At 41.0% G+C, this 15,446-nt stretch overlaps 1 protein-coding gene across 3 annotated transcripts in view; it reads right to left on the reverse strand.

Annotated features, from left to right (window-relative positions):
• Window positions 1-11,198, reverse strand: part of RBMS1 (RNA binding motif single stranded interacting protein 1) — a 143,155-nt gene extending 131,957 nt beyond the window's left edge. For 2 of the 3 annotated variants that reach the window (XM_063161981.1, XM_063161979.1), the window contains exon 1: window positions 10,912-11,197. In XM_063161981.1, coding sequence (XP_063018051.1) covers window positions 10,912-10,986 — 75 coding nt within the window. In that variant the 5' untranslated portion in view covers window positions 10,987-11,197. Of the gene's footprint in view, window positions 1-10,911 lie in introns of all 3 variants that reach the window. The other variant, XM_063161980.1, reaches the window with a different exon arrangement.
• Between the last annotated feature and the right edge of the window lie 4,248 nt (window positions 11,199-15,446).

Consider the following 15,446-nt stretch of genomic DNA (forward strand, 5'->3'; position numbering starts at 1 on the left):
GAAACCTTATTTTCAGAATTAATGGACAACTATGATCAGTTCAGTTAGCAGAGTAAAAATGAACTGACATTTGGTGGGTTTTACATGTTTTTCTCATCACCAATCTGGTTGACAACCATAGCTGTGATTTTATTTTTTTTTAAGATCTAGTAAAAGCAGCATATTTAAGATTAACTCCAGGATCTGGGAACATGTGAGTTCCTATTATTATACCTGCCATTGAAAATCCCTAGAAAATCTGGGGGAGAGTATATAAAAGACACTGGAAAGAAGTGCTAATAAAAGCAGAGCGAGCTAAAGAAGTTGGGTGGGTGGCTTTGGAAGCCTTTCACGTATCCATAGCTCCTGCAGCTGATGAACTTACTGTAATTTGGAAGAAAAGTCATGTGAAATATAGCAGAACTGTTAGTGAAAAGCAAAAGGAACATGTCAATTCTTGCAATTTTTTCTACTAGAAAGAATACTGCCTTCCTCAGTATTCTGCTGTACCTCTGTAAAATGTCTGCTTGGAAAGAGACAAGATTTGGGGGTTAATTATTGTTTTATTTAATTTTTAATCCATGCTCCAGACAAAAACTTATCAACACATTCAGATTTGATGCAGGAACAAGAAATGTCAGCCTAAAAAAGTGGTTTGGTATAAGAATGTATACAAGTCTGTCACAATTTACAGCATAATTTGGTAGCACTATAATCTTCTGCCAGGAGAAAAATAAATAGACAAACCTAAAGCCTCAAATTTTAAGCAGCTTAAACAAGATATTTGCTAAAATGGGATAAGGGAATTTGCATGATTTATGATTATTGAAATGTCATTTGCATATTTGTATAATGCATGTTCCGTTAAAGAGAAAAAGGGATTTCCTTCTATACCTTTCCTTTCCAAATTCCACAGCACAGCTTACAAGGATGGAGCGTGGAAGGAACAGTAACAGTTTCTGTAGAGCCTCTTATGCTGATGGATGGCTACCAGGGCCAGCCTTACAGAATCACACACTAGTTTGGGAAGGACACCTGGAGGTCATACAGTCCAACCTCCCTCCGAGAGCAGATTGCTCAGGACCTTGTCCAGTTGAGTTTTCTACCATCTCCGAGAGATTCCAGAACCTCTCTCAGTACCTTCAGGTCACGCTTATGGTGAAAAAACTATTTCTTCATATCTAATTACAATTTTCTAATGTCCTAACTTGTGTCCCTGTGTTGCATCCTATTGCCTATTCCCCTCTAGGATAAAACTACCAGCTCTGTAGACACGGGGAGGGCAGTGAATGTCACACCTAGACCAAATGGAACACTACTGGTGTGTTCAACATTTTTACCTCAGAGAAGTGCAAAGTTCTGCACCTGTAAAGGAGGAGTCCCTTGAAATGATGTCAGCTGAGAAGTGACTGGCTGAGGAGCAGCTCTGCTGGAACAGACCTGGGGGCTGTGGCACACAGCCAGCCAAGCACAAGCCAGCAGCTTGCTCTGCCGCTCCTGCTGGCCTGCATTCAGAAAGGGAGGTGACTAACCCCCATTGGAAAGGCTCCATTCAGGATCCCACGTGCAGTTCTGGGCCCCCAGTAAATGGCACTGATAAGCCAGAGCAAGCTCAGAGCAGGACTGTCAAGACAGCTGGGGGCTGGATCACATATTCTGTGAAAAGCTGAACTGGGTTTGTTCAGGCTGGAGAAATGGAGGCTTTGGTGGGAGTTAATAGCAGCTTTCCTTTTATAGAATGGAAATTTATGAGAAGGTTATTAAGGAGAAGGGCTCAGGTTCTTACAAGTCAATGAGCCTAAGTTAAAAAAAGAGAGGTTCAGACTAGAAATAAGGGGGGAAAAATCACTACAAAAATAGCTAGCATTGAAACAAGTTGTGCTGAGAGGCTCTGCACCTCCATCCTTGGAGATTTTCTAGAACAGACCAAATAATGCTCTAAGCAACCTGGTCTGATCTTCTAGACAAACCTGATTTGAGCAGAAGGCTGATTTAGAGAGCTCCTTGTATCCTGTGATCCTATCCCCATGCATCTCCAAGAAGTGTCTGTCTCCACTTTTTCAGTGCATTCATATTTGATACATTTAGACAGCAATTAGATCTCCCCTTAGCCTTCTCTCCTTAAAATAGCCTGCTCTTCTAAATAAAGCCATTTGTAGGAGCTGGGCATAAAACAGGGAAATACCCATATTCATCAAAGAAAGGGAAAAAAAACCTCACCCAAATACAGATGTGGAAAGAGTAGAGAACAGCCTAAATATAAACAATGTGAATACAGTCCAGTAAAAGGCCTGAGCAGTGAGAATAGCAAACTGGGGAAAGAAATTTGGGACTGCGAACAAAGAAACTGCTCCTATGATCCAAGTTTCCTGCGTTCAGGGAAACTGGAGTTTGACTACTCTGTCATTTATTCAAATGCATCACAGAAACTACTACATATAGCCCTTTTTCCAGCGACCTGGGACAATAATAATCTGAGCTTTTGGACAACTGACTGGGTCAAAAGAAGTAAGAGGCACTCTGGAATCTTTGACCCTGATAGGAGGCATGTCTCCCCCTCCAATATGTCCCCACGTATTCTCCTCACTTCCATGAGCTTTCATGAGCTCCTCACTTTCAATAGTAAAAGCAAATGGTCACTAACCAGGAAAGCTATCCACAGGAAACCAGAGGGTCGCTGACACTATTCACAAAATTCCAAGTTTGTATCATAAACCCTTCTTTAATGTTTTTTCTAGGAGACAGAATGTTTTAGCTAGTACTTTTCCAAATGAGTCACTAACACCCTTGTCTTAATTCTGCAGCTGCTGCTAATTTGAAGTGCCAGCCTTCTCCCCTCTTTCCCCAGAATGAAATAAAATATCAATGTTGCACTGTGCTGAAAATGGAAAGTTAGATGTAACACTATGCTACAAGGCCTCTGGAAGTTTCATTTACATTTGATTCTTTCTTTCCCCCCAGGCCTATACCTAACTTAAGCCCTCCCAGCGAATTATTTCACACTTACCTCCACAATCATTGGTCCTAAGAATGAAAGATTGACTCAAAAGGTTTTTTAACACTTAGTGCACCAACATCTAACACAATTTAAAACAACAAAAAAGAAGATAAGTCATAGAAAAAAAGTGTTAACAGTTATCTGCATTTATGTGTAATCAGCAAATTTATGTGTAATCAGCAGCTCTGCTGGCCAAGGCCCCAGAAAACTTTTTATCCAGAAAAGCTCCACAGCCCCACTGCGTGAGACAAAAGCAAGACCCAAGGGGGTGGACTTCTTTTGGAGACAACTTCACCCACAGCAATGCAAATCTCAAACTTCTTAAGTATCTCATTAGTTGCTCCACTGTAAAAAGGTACTGCAGCTGGGGGGTTTGGGCTTAGCTTTCAGCCAGACTGGTTTCTTGATTCAGCTCACTGACCAATCATACAAATGCTAGGGCCAGCACAGGGGGAAGAATGGGTGGCTGGAAGCAATGGGGGAAGACAAGATTGCCCTTTTTGGCTGCTGTGCATAGTTATGTAAAATTAAAGTGATTATGTAGCTATGGCCTGAGGGATAGAAGAGGTCACAGATACTACCACAGCCTATAAACTGCTGTGGAAATTGTGTCAGTGTGTGTTGCCAAGAGACAAGCACAGGAATTCACTTCTTAACCTGTTGTAAAACCCACAAAGTGAAGCCTGTTCAGTCTACCTCTCTAGAAAACCTCAATACTTCCCTCTCAATGCACAAGACATTTTGTTCCATTTTGTATCAGTAAGCTCTGTTTATCTACCTGGAATGATTCTGAAGCGTTTCTCCCAGGCCTTACATGAGATTTCAAAACCTTAGCTTTAATATATTTTGAAATGTTTTCATCAAGTTGGAGCAACTGAGACTAAATGTGCTCTTACAATCTCAGACTGTGAACAAGAACATGGTGCTCCAAAAGCTACCATGGAACAAGTGAGCCCTGTATCTGGTTATACCTACCCACGTCCAAGCTCTGACTTCCTCAATACTGAGATAACATAATTCAGCTCAGAACTTACTGAAATAACATTTCAATGCAGATCTTGATATTTTCAGCTGAGGAAGACTTGGTAGATGCATGAAGTCAGAAAATTATTATCATCTATTTAACCACAGTAGATATGACCTGAATCTGTTTTGTGTCTGTTTCGAATGAAATTAATTAAACTCAAATAGAACAGATTTTAATCAACACACTTTTCCACCATTTTTCACTTTTTAGCAAAGTAGGAGTTTTTCCAGCAGAAATAGTTGTGAACACTACTTTGCACAGGCCAAAGTCTATACGATTGAAGAAAACACAAGTATGTAATTTTAGCTAAATCTGAGCATACACCTTCAATGGACTATTTCTCAAACCAAAAGCATAATTTAATGAAAAACAACTTATTTTTTAAAATCATTGTTAATCGATCTTGATTATGGAAGACTGAAACTGAAATATGTAACTGTACCAAGATATACTTTCCAATTTATTACTACACCTTTGTTCAAACTTCTTTACTACTATCACAATCACATTTCTTTCCTTAGGAGTACTGCATTAGTAGCATCAATTACCTTTCCAAGTGATGCATCTACTACCAACATTGATAGCTCAAACTTTGCTACTCAGATTTCAAAGTGGATGAAAAATTGTGTCCAAGGAGTTTTTTTGATGTATGTACTAAAAAGATATATTTCTTAAAGGCACTGTTTTATAGAAAACAACGCTTAACTACTTTGTATTATTCTTCATTGGAAAACGTGAATAATTTTGCCTACCTTTTCTTTGTTCTTTCAACATTGAGTGGAAGCTCAGAAGTTTACTAAGGAAATTTCATCCTTGAGACTGAGACCTAGAGACTTATGCTCTAACAAGAAGCAAAGTACTTAGAAGAATATAGCATGGTCTGGTCTAAAAGTAATGAGAAAAAAAAAAACCTACTATAATTATGAAGAGAACCAGCTGAGTTTTGAAAAAAACATACTTTAAAGAACTGTTTTATACAGAGAAAATTAGCTTCTCCCCACACAAACTTATTGCACACCTTTCATGACTGCCTTGGGATCCTGTGCTGAGAGTAAAGCTAGAAAATACACCAGCACAAATCAGACATTGTGTAATTCTGGCTTCTTACAGCTGTTGCCTACCTACTGGTTATAAACTTCACATTTGAAAACCCAGTGCCTGGAGGGGGTTAACAATCAAAATACAAAAGGAAAACAGCCCTGAATAAATGTCTCAAGACTATTTCAAGTCATGTGTAGGTTTATCACTTTTCTGTTAATGTCAATCCCATAAGACCATCAGACTCAGGATCTGCTCATACGTCTGCAGTAAAGTTACTACAGAATCACAAAGAGGGACCAAGATTTTGTTGACATTTGTTAAATGATGCAAATCACACAGTATCAAATTAAGCCCCAAGTATGGGGTACTCTAGGGATGAGTTTAGTCTCAAACTTCTGGAAACTACAAAGCTAATAAGGACCTGTAATTTCCACCACTGATTGAGTGGAGAAAATATTTTTAACTTTGTCATCTGCAAATTCAGTCATATATATGTATATATATACCATCCCTCTCTATAAGGAGGTTGGATTCAGGGAGGAAAGTTGTGGCTATTTAAAAACTTTTTAACAGAGTCCCTAGGAAAAAAAATACAAAATTAACACACCTTATGGATACCATTGGTGCTTTTTCTTGATTCCAGCCCAAATCACACACTGTCTAAGTTGCCCTCCCTAACTTTTGCTCCTCTGAAGTGAAGATTATGATCACCAGGGCATTGCAAATCACCTCCAAATTAAGCATGATCAGCATAACCCAACAATAAATCAAGATTCGAGTAAATTTTTCTTATTTGAAATGAAAGGCAAGACTCATGTTGACTTCAATGAAGCCAGTCTTCGAGATGATGGTGGTGTGAAGTGTTTCTACAGTTCATGTTCCTTTAGCAGAATTCTTTAGAGAGTTACAATGATGTACACAAAAATACGTGATATGAACTCTTGCAGAACATTGTATGAACTTTGCTCAACCCATTTCTAGAGAGGCTTTTGAATATACAAGCATTATTCCAGCAAGAGTTTCTAGAAATACCTCACAAAGGGCATATTTCATCAAAGGCTACCTGAACCAAACTTTCGAAGTTCAAAGGAGCTATAACTGAGACAAGGATAGAGATGCCCTTCACAAAACAAGCTGGCTGGCAGAATTACATAGAACAATCACTGTGATCAGTGACAAAAAAGTTTCTGGTCTGATGTATGGATGTAAACAGATGTTCTCAGTTGTGGACTGGGATGTTTGGAAGAACAGAAAATGCTCTTTCTAGGTAATACTCTTAATTTCTCTCTATTTTCCATCCTCTGAAATAATTCTATAGAGTCAGAGGGATTATCTTACCACCAAAATGCTCAAGTTTTTCTTAAAATTGGTAGATTTTTAAAATTCTTTCCCTTCCACAGTATAGTTCATTTTTGGAAGAAATTCTCTACATAGTTGCACAATAAACCTCCAGCCTGTCTGGAATGAGAGAGAACACATTCAAGAAGCTGAGGAGGACAATGGGATCAGGTAACTGCGTGGAGACAAAAAGCTTGCCTGCAACTAACCTGTGCTTTTCTTTTATTTCAGTGAATTTCTAAGCTCAGCCAAGAGCTCACAACTCGGGACAATGAACACAACTTCCCAGAATATAAAATGTGCAAATTGCTTCTGTCCAACCTTACAAACATGCATATTGTCCTTTACTGCAAATCTGTCTTTTACTATGTACAGATTTCGCAGTGTTAGTGCATCTGGAATAAACCTAACTAAAATGATCAGAATTCGTAATCATTGATACTGATGAAAATCAGCTCAAAAGCTCCTGAAACTTTTTAAAGGATGACAGATCTGTGCTTGGTGAGGAATGCAGTGCTGAGATACACATAAGCAGCAAACAATTAGCAGGTTCTACTTCTTCTGCTTTAGAAGCTGAAGGTTCTACATCGGTCTATTAATTTCATATACTGACACTAAACTGCAGCTTATGCACTGTCTGCTGATAAGACAATTTCAAGTCTACTTAGTTTAATACTGTTAACTGATTTCCTTCTTACTCTGCCATCAACAGGCTTGGATAAAAATTAAGTGTTCCCATTTTAAAGTTTGCTCTCATCAACCTGAGAACAAGGTTTTGTCATGGCAGAATCTACCTGCTCACTACAGTTAACATCAATCTACAGTCCTGCCTACAAACCCACACAACTTCTAGAAATACTGGTTCTTCTCAGAGCTGCCAAAGCAGCAGTTTGCAGCTACCAAATGATAAAGTTCAAAGCCCACTCAAAGGCAATTTAGCAAGATTCACAAGACTTCATTAGTTCTAGGTTTTGTTACCTAATACCATTCAAAATAACTAGAATTCAATCATCACACAGGTATTATCTATGACTACTAAATGCTTACATTTTAGGTAAGCCATGCTATCTATAGGAAATGTTGCCATCTTCCATGAACCCTGTCTTACGCAAAGAGCTTTCCTTTATGATACAGAAGCCTACTAGTGGAATTACTCATATTGCCACATTACTCTCCAAGGGAATACCAGTAATAGAGGTAGTTGTCACAATTTAGTTGTAAACTGTTGTGTGCATTGAGACCCTGAATTCCATTTGATATGGGAAAACAAAACATAGACTCACTTTTATTTCTTTCTTGACCAAAGCAAACAGACTGTGGCCTAAACATGCCTCTACACATTTGTATTTGTTTATGTGTACTCTGTCTTGTTAAATATTAAAATACTTTGCCTGGCACAGCCAGGTTTTACTCCTGGGCAGACAGGCCTTTAAGCACTAGTAGAACACATGAAATATTAATGAAATAATTTTCCAAAATGTTGAAATACAAAATCTCTCAATTATAAGTAAAGCTTCAAGTATGGAAATTAGATACAACTGAGTTGAAAGTTGAAAAGCAATGTTACAGAAATATGGTTAAAGAAAGCGCCTAAACCATTAGAAACATCCATTGAACTTGGAAAATATTTTTGATGCTTTCTGACAAGCCATACAATGCTGCAATACAGGAACTGTCCTAAAACATACACTCATTAGAAGACAAAATTTACCAAATATATCAAGCATATAATTCCAGAGTAAAAGCTGTCCTAAAAATGAAGGTTTTACAAGCTTCAACTTAAAGCCATTTCAAACTGTTTTCATTGCCATAATGATATTTCATTTTAAGTCTTCTTCCAATGGTAATTTTGTTCTTTTCATTTAAGTCCGTGGTTTCACTAATCTCTTTTGATGCTGAGTTCCCTAAGACTAGAGGAAGGGAGGTGCTGAATCACAGCAAATGTTTATATTTCCTCACAGAATATATCACTGAACCAGCTTGAATACTTCATGAATAAGACTGTGAAGATCATAACAGTCAAATACAAAATCTGTTTTTTAAAATCTGTAACATATTAATATAAATTTAAATAGTTGACCACATCAACATTTTAACCCAAAGAGCCATTAGGAATTTATGCAATTTATCTAATGAGTATTTTTGAGCACTCCGCAGAAAAATCCATCTTCAAGAAATTCCTGTCACCTCCTAGTTATTGATTTGCAGATTATTAGTCAGCAGATTTTCCATCTTTATTTAAATAAGGATAAGATGAGAAGCAGAACTTCTGGTTTAGGAGATTTTCCTACCTCTCCCAGTATAATCATGTACTGTTACCCATTGCTCATTCAGCAAAGGCGATTCACCTCTGTTATCATTTGTGTTTAATAAAACCCAAAGATATCTCCAGAATTACTGAAAGAGTGGACATAGAGTAGACAGTGAGCTGTTTTAGGGCCCAAAGAACAGAACAGAACAGCTAAAAACTATGAATTAAATTAATATTTCTACGTGTCCAGAGGGGATCCATAGTGGGAAGATTGCTTATGTTACTGGATTCTGCATACTTGAGTACCAAAACCTACAGTCACTGCTCCCTGATCTATACCAAGAAGACACCTATTTTTCTTTTATTTCTTTAATAAAATCAAGATCTCTGAAAACAGGAAACTTTCACTGGATCTCAGATATTTCATTTCATGTGTGTAGGTCAAATGGCTCTGTGTTCTCTCTGCTGAAACAGAGCAATGTTATTTCAGGCTGTATAATTTTATAGCAAAGACTGCAAGGCAGTTTGAAGATGTCATTGACTGTAAAACAAATCAATATTAAATTATCTGCACAGGAAACATTTTCAAAAGACAGTCCATCATGTTTTCTCATAGGATCATGGATTTCTAGGATCATTCTTTACTAACTACTATAAGCTATCAGAGTTTATCTCCCTGTTCAATTATTTACAGGTCAAAGCAGCCAAGTGATACTGCTTCATATATATTCCACGTTATGTACTTGATTTGTATCATACAATTGCCACACAAAACCGTGAGGGCAAAAGTTTCTGCATAAAGACATGTTTCATTTGAGAATGTACATACAGTCTTACAGGTATGTGATGCAAAAGACTGTCCTTTAGGCATTCCACCTTTCTTTAAAATAATGCATTAAATATATGCATACACATATATATATTAAATATATATGTAAACAGTTACTGCAGTGATTACTCTGCAGCTAAATCTTTAAATGGCTATAGCCTGTCCATCTTTAGCCTGATGTCGATTACACATTTAACAGATTAGTCATTTCAAATCACCCAAAGACCTTCGTCACATTTCTATCAATTTCTGTACATGTGAAAGCACATTTCAAAGCCTCCTCATTGCTGCCTTGTAAAATGTCTCATGACTGTCAAATGGAATTTATTTTTCAGCCAAACAGTCTAAAATACATTTCACAATACAGTAATACAAACACAATAAAAAGAAGAGCCTATCAAGTGCGCAGATAAAGGGAATTCTTTCCTGTGATTGCCAAAGAGGCAAGACAGTTCAATAGCAAAAAAAAATAGAAAAATCACAACCAAACCCACACCACGGTAATAACCTCTAAAAAAAGTTCACACATGGAAGCGTCATATGGGTCTGTTTTGATTTGTGAGGAGTGTCACTGGTGGTTGGAAAGGCTTATGCTAAATGTTCCAGACAGCTGATGCAACCACCTCTGCATCTGCCAGTTTGCAGCATGATGCTTCTAGAGCAGTGGGGCTGGCTGCCCTTAAAGACTTGAAGGAGAAAGGGAAAAAGGTGGAGATATTCCACCGCAGGAACCACTAACATCAGCATCCCCACAAACAGCAGCTACCCGTGTACATTAATCATCACGACCTGAACCCTCAATGCGTTTTTTAATCCAGTTTGAAAACTGTGAGGTGGCAGCTCACAAAGGTCCAACTCCGCAGACAATGAGTATCCACCCGAATCCGACAGCTTCCCCAGTGCCCGTATTTAATTGGAATTACGGCCATCTCCATCGCAGCAGTAAGCACGCCCTGCCACCCCCGGGGATGTCACAGCACCCCCGCCGCGGCTGAGGCACGGCCCTGGCAGCCCCCGCCGGCCCAACTTGGCTGCTCTGCCCGCGTTCCGGGGGGCGCCGGGCGAAGGCAGCGGGAGCGCGGCCCGCAGCGCTCCGCTCTGCGGCGGGGTGGCCGAGGACGCGGTTGGGAAGGAGGAGACACGCCGAGAGCCCCGGGGAAGAGGAGGGACCGACAGCGGGAGGGGAAAGGCGAGAGGGGAGTCAGGTCGGAGGCTGCACGGTCGGGAGCGAGGAGAAGCGGTGGAAGCCCGGCGGGGGCTCCCGGGGCGGCGGCGGGCGGCAGGAAGGGGCTGCCGGCTCTTTCCTGTCTCCGTCCCCCGGCGCAAGCTGCCCGCCTCCCCCGGGCCGTGCCCCAGCCGCGGAGCTCACGCCCGGCCCGGCCCTGTCCGGCCGCCCGGAGCGGGGCCATCGCCAGACCCGCCGCGCCGCCCGGCGTGCCGGACCCTACCTTCGCCTGCAGATACTGGGGGTAGTAGTAGGTGGTGTACTGGGGGTACATCTGCTGTTTCCACACTTTGCCCATGAAGCTGGAAATGTAGCCTGCAGTGCAGGGATGGGGGGGTACTTTGGGGGGCTCCAGCCGCCTCTCCGTCTCTCTCTCTCCCCTTCTGCCTCTTCCTCTCCGGCGGCGGCGGCTGCTGCTGCTCCTCGGCCGAGCTCAGACCTTCCTCCACCCAAAAGCCACAGCGGAGCGGAGCGGGGGCAGGCACTCTCGCTCTCTGCCCGGGAGTTCCTGCCAAGTCCCCGCCCGGCCGGGCCGAGCAGCAGCGGCAGCGGAGCGGCGGCGCGGGGAGCGCTCGGGGCCGGCGCGGCGGTGCCAGGCGGCGGGGCAGGGCTGGCGGAGGGGCGGGGGACGGGGGCGAGGGGAGGCGCTTAGCCCCGCTCGGCCCCGGGGCGAGCCCCAGCCCTGGCCCCGCGGCGGGGCAGCCCCGGGGCGGGGGGCGCCGCTCGGGCCGGGGGCCGCTCCAGCGCCGGGGAAAGCTGCGGTGCCCGGCGGGAGCGGAGCGGAGCTTTCACGTTCTGGAGGAGAGGAGGAGGAGGAAGGCTGCAGTGGCCGCATCGCGCCCGGCTCGGCTCTGACCTAATTAGCCTGGTTGTGCTTTGTTATCGCCTTCCCTCTTTTGTGCATCCCGCTGCTGAGCAGTGGTGCAGGGCACAAGCTGGAGAGGAAAACTGGGTACAATTTTGGAAAACCAAATTTGGCTTCAATTCCGCCTGACGGTACAGGGTGCGTTTATCTGCCGGAGCAGAAGAGACTGCAGTGCTAAAATCATTTATAGAGCAGCAGCCACAAAGCCAGACCAAATTCTCCGTCTGCCCCATTGCACGTTCTTAAATTTGCACTTCAGCCAGTGGTGCTGAGTTCTCCAACAGGAAACATTCCTGTTCTAGACAGTAATAACTATATTTTTTTCACTTGAATATTTTCTCTGAGAGAGATGATTTCCTGAACATTAGAACTTAGGACTGGCAGCATACTATGCTCTACTGTTGAGTGTAAAAAACTCAGTCCAGTGGTTTATTTCTGACAAATCCATCTCTTTTCAACCAAAGATAAGCTGATCCTCAGAGCATTAAGCAGATGCCATTTCTTTGTCACACTAATCACAATCGTTTTTGTATTGCAGCACTGTTTGATTACTAAAACGTGTATAAGGCCCACCAAAACTCCTGGTTTTATTAACATCAGCCAAACTAAATGTGATAATAGCTGAAAGAAATATTAAAAACCTGAAGGATGTACAGGCATCCCAGGGTGATAGCAAAGGCAGCCTTTGTGCAGCCATGAATCCCTAGTGCAGGCTGAGCAATGAGAGGTAACTGCAGACAGTCTTCCAAATTCCAGCTGAGCAGAGGACAATTACGCAAATGACATTGCAGCTCTCCTTGCCAGCTATTAAGAACACTTAAAAAGTTTGGGGTTTTTTCTTTCCAGGGAAGAGAATTGTACACACTTTGCAGTCTACACAGATTAAAGTACTAGTGGCATCTTTGGGAAAAGGCATTTTCTCCAGAAAAGGCATGGGAGCTTTTGAGTTTTGGTTAGGTTTGGGGGTTTGTTTGTATTGTTTTGGGGTGGTTTTTGGTTTTTCAGCACACGGCTAGAATGACTATGAAAACAAGGAGAAGCAAAAAAACATGGGAGTTGGTAATGTCTTCTGTGAGAGGGACAAAAATTAAAGCCAGAGGAAAGCTGAACAGAACAGAAATATCAGGTATTTGAGGGAGTTAAGAATGTGCATCTGGAGAAGCTGAAATGGCCATGGCTAAAATCAGCTGTCTTCTGTTTACTGGCGTTTATGCAATGGAAAAAGCACACAGGCAGCAATTATCTCCAAAGAATGCCAGGTAATGTGGCTCCAGGGTAGAGCGTTGTCAGAGGATAGCAGAAATTAAGTTTCAGAACTTCATGGGGAAATGTGTTACTACAGCCCAGATACGTGAGGATACTGTTGTAGACTGCTTTGAGAACTGCCAAATTGTGGTCTGAAGTTCTTGGTTGAACTACAAAGAATGTGGTGCTGGCCTCTCATAAGCTGACAGGTTACGGGTGCTAGTACACTTAGTTTCCTTTTAAAAGAAACAAAACAAGGAAAAAGAAGAAATAAAGACTGATTGATGCACTTTGTGGGGATTTTCCTGAGGAGAAGGAAAGAATGAGATCTGAAAGAAAACATTATACTGAAGACATCTGGAAATTAAAAGTGTTTTCCTAGAATCCATTTTCTTGTAAACAGCAACTGTGGTTGTCACAAGTACATTGTGCAATCCTGAATGAGGAGAGAAGCATCCAGAAGGAAAAGAAAAAAAAAAACAAAAAACAAAAAACCCCTAAAACTTCAGGAAATAGGAGAGGGGAAATGCAGCCTATATAATTCCAGCATTTACAACTGCAACAGTCTCCAGCTTGACTGTGTCAAGTTATAGGTAATGGCTGATGGCTGCCAGCAAGAGGAGCAGTAATGCACTCTGGCTCCTGGAAGTGATGAAAGAGCAAATCTGGCTAAGAGAGTATTTGATTTCAAGCATAACAGCTAAAGCTGATCTCCAAGTTCCTTCCCAGTCTCTCCTAGAACTTTCTCAAACAAAGTATTTTGCTATGAAGATTGATCTCATCCCCAAACATGTATCACTGTTAATGTAATGATGAAACCAATTTGGTTCCATTTGCAACCAGAATATTTTCTAATTAAAGATGTTCTTCCATTGGAATATCTGGGAAACTGACATTAAAGAAGTTCAAAATTCATAGTTTAATATTTGCCATTGAATTAAAAACATAAGCCTGCAACTTAATACTGCAAACTTTTACAGTGCAGTGATCCCAGTGATGATCATTAAAAATTTGAAAATATTACTCAGTTTTTATTTTAAAAAAGCTTAGAAGATAGAATTATTTTATTGGAATAATTTACATGAGCTTCAGTTAGAGTATTTTTTTTAATTATCGTCAAAGTGTTTACTGAATTAATCTATGAAGAAATCTTGGGTCAAAAAAAAAATCAAATCTAACATCACACAAGGCAATCTTTGCTTCTGTCTTTTTAATATGTTCATTATTTAGCCAACTTAGTAATGTGAATGCAAGTTGTGCAATACAGACAGGATGTCATTGCATGTGAAATTTTAAATCAAATTACTAATTTCTTAACTTTTCATACTAATGGAAATATTTGGATTTAATTACTTATTTTATGTTAATTGCAAGGGCACATAAAAACTTTTAAATTGAAATAATTTATGCCGTCTGGTGGTACCAACTCCTGTCATCATGACTAAATACTCACAAGATTTAAAATGCTTCCCCCATTTATGCACCACCAAGGTATAGGATTAAGAAGGAAGATAAACACTGAGATGTGTTCTGGAAACAAGTAGATACACAAAAGAGTAAAAAGCTGACTTCCTACAAAATGTTAAGGAAAACAGTACTCCATAATTTTGTCTATGACCAGAGTACACTGAGTATTAATGAAACAATATTAAATTCTATTGAATTCTAGGGGTTTTTCCTTTACATTACTTCTTTATCACGGATATTTTCTAACACGATGAAAACACAGTTGAGTTCTTGTTGCAAATTCCTGACAAGTGCTGTATGTGCTGCCATTCAGAGGAGTTTTAGGGCACCTCAGCTGTACCCAATCATTGGTTATGCACTGACTCTAACGGTGTTGTGAGAGAAATCCCATTCGTGCTGTACAGATTAACTTAAATATCAGGAGTTCTACCCGAAGGCAGAAAAAGTCGAATGCAATGCAGAATAGTGAGTTGTCTTTAAATCAACTCACTTCAGGAACCAAGGGAACTGCTGTACTGTGCACCATTTGTGGTCTTTGCATTGGTTGAGTGAAAGAGACAGACATGTTTATGCTGAAATCGTTATTACTCTGACACAGTCAGGGATATTTGAACAAGACTTCTTTTCCCAGTTAAGATACTAGCTTGAGTTTTGGGAGATTTTTTTCGAGTTTCTTCGAAACCACATGTACCACAGCATGTGGGTGAGAGGGTGTGCAAGTCGCTACATTACCCTGTGCCTTACTTCTGTTTGCAAACTGTGTCAAACATTTACCCCATTCTTTGCCTGCACAGGGCACCACAATCACTCCCTAAGAATCTGCCGGGTTTGATTCACATAAAAGGACTAAAGCAAATGGAAGCAGCAGCAGTGCATCAGCTGTGAATGCAGAGAGGCCAGGTACTGCATCCTAATTCACAGACAACTGTTAACAAACCAAGAGTCTATTTTACATCCTCAGACAGCACGCTAGGGCTACAGAAATGCAGTGAGGTTTAAGCTGTCCACCAAAACTTCTTGCCTTCAACACTGTTCCAATTACTTGCAAAACCTCCTTGTTGTAATGCCACCCTTAGCCCCATCACAGGGCCTTGACTGCTTTGCAACACAAATGAAAGACTCTTCAATTTGGGTCGCACTAGGCCACACTCAAGCACAAAGGCTAAATAAACGGCCATTGT

The sequence above is a fragment of the Melospiza melodia genome, chromosome 8 (genome assembly GCF_035770615.1).
Source record: "Melospiza melodia melodia isolate bMelMel2 chromosome 8, bMelMel2.pri, whole genome shotgun sequence".
Classification (NCBI taxonomy): domain Eukaryota; kingdom Metazoa; phylum Chordata; class Aves; order Passeriformes; family Passerellidae; genus Melospiza; species Melospiza melodia.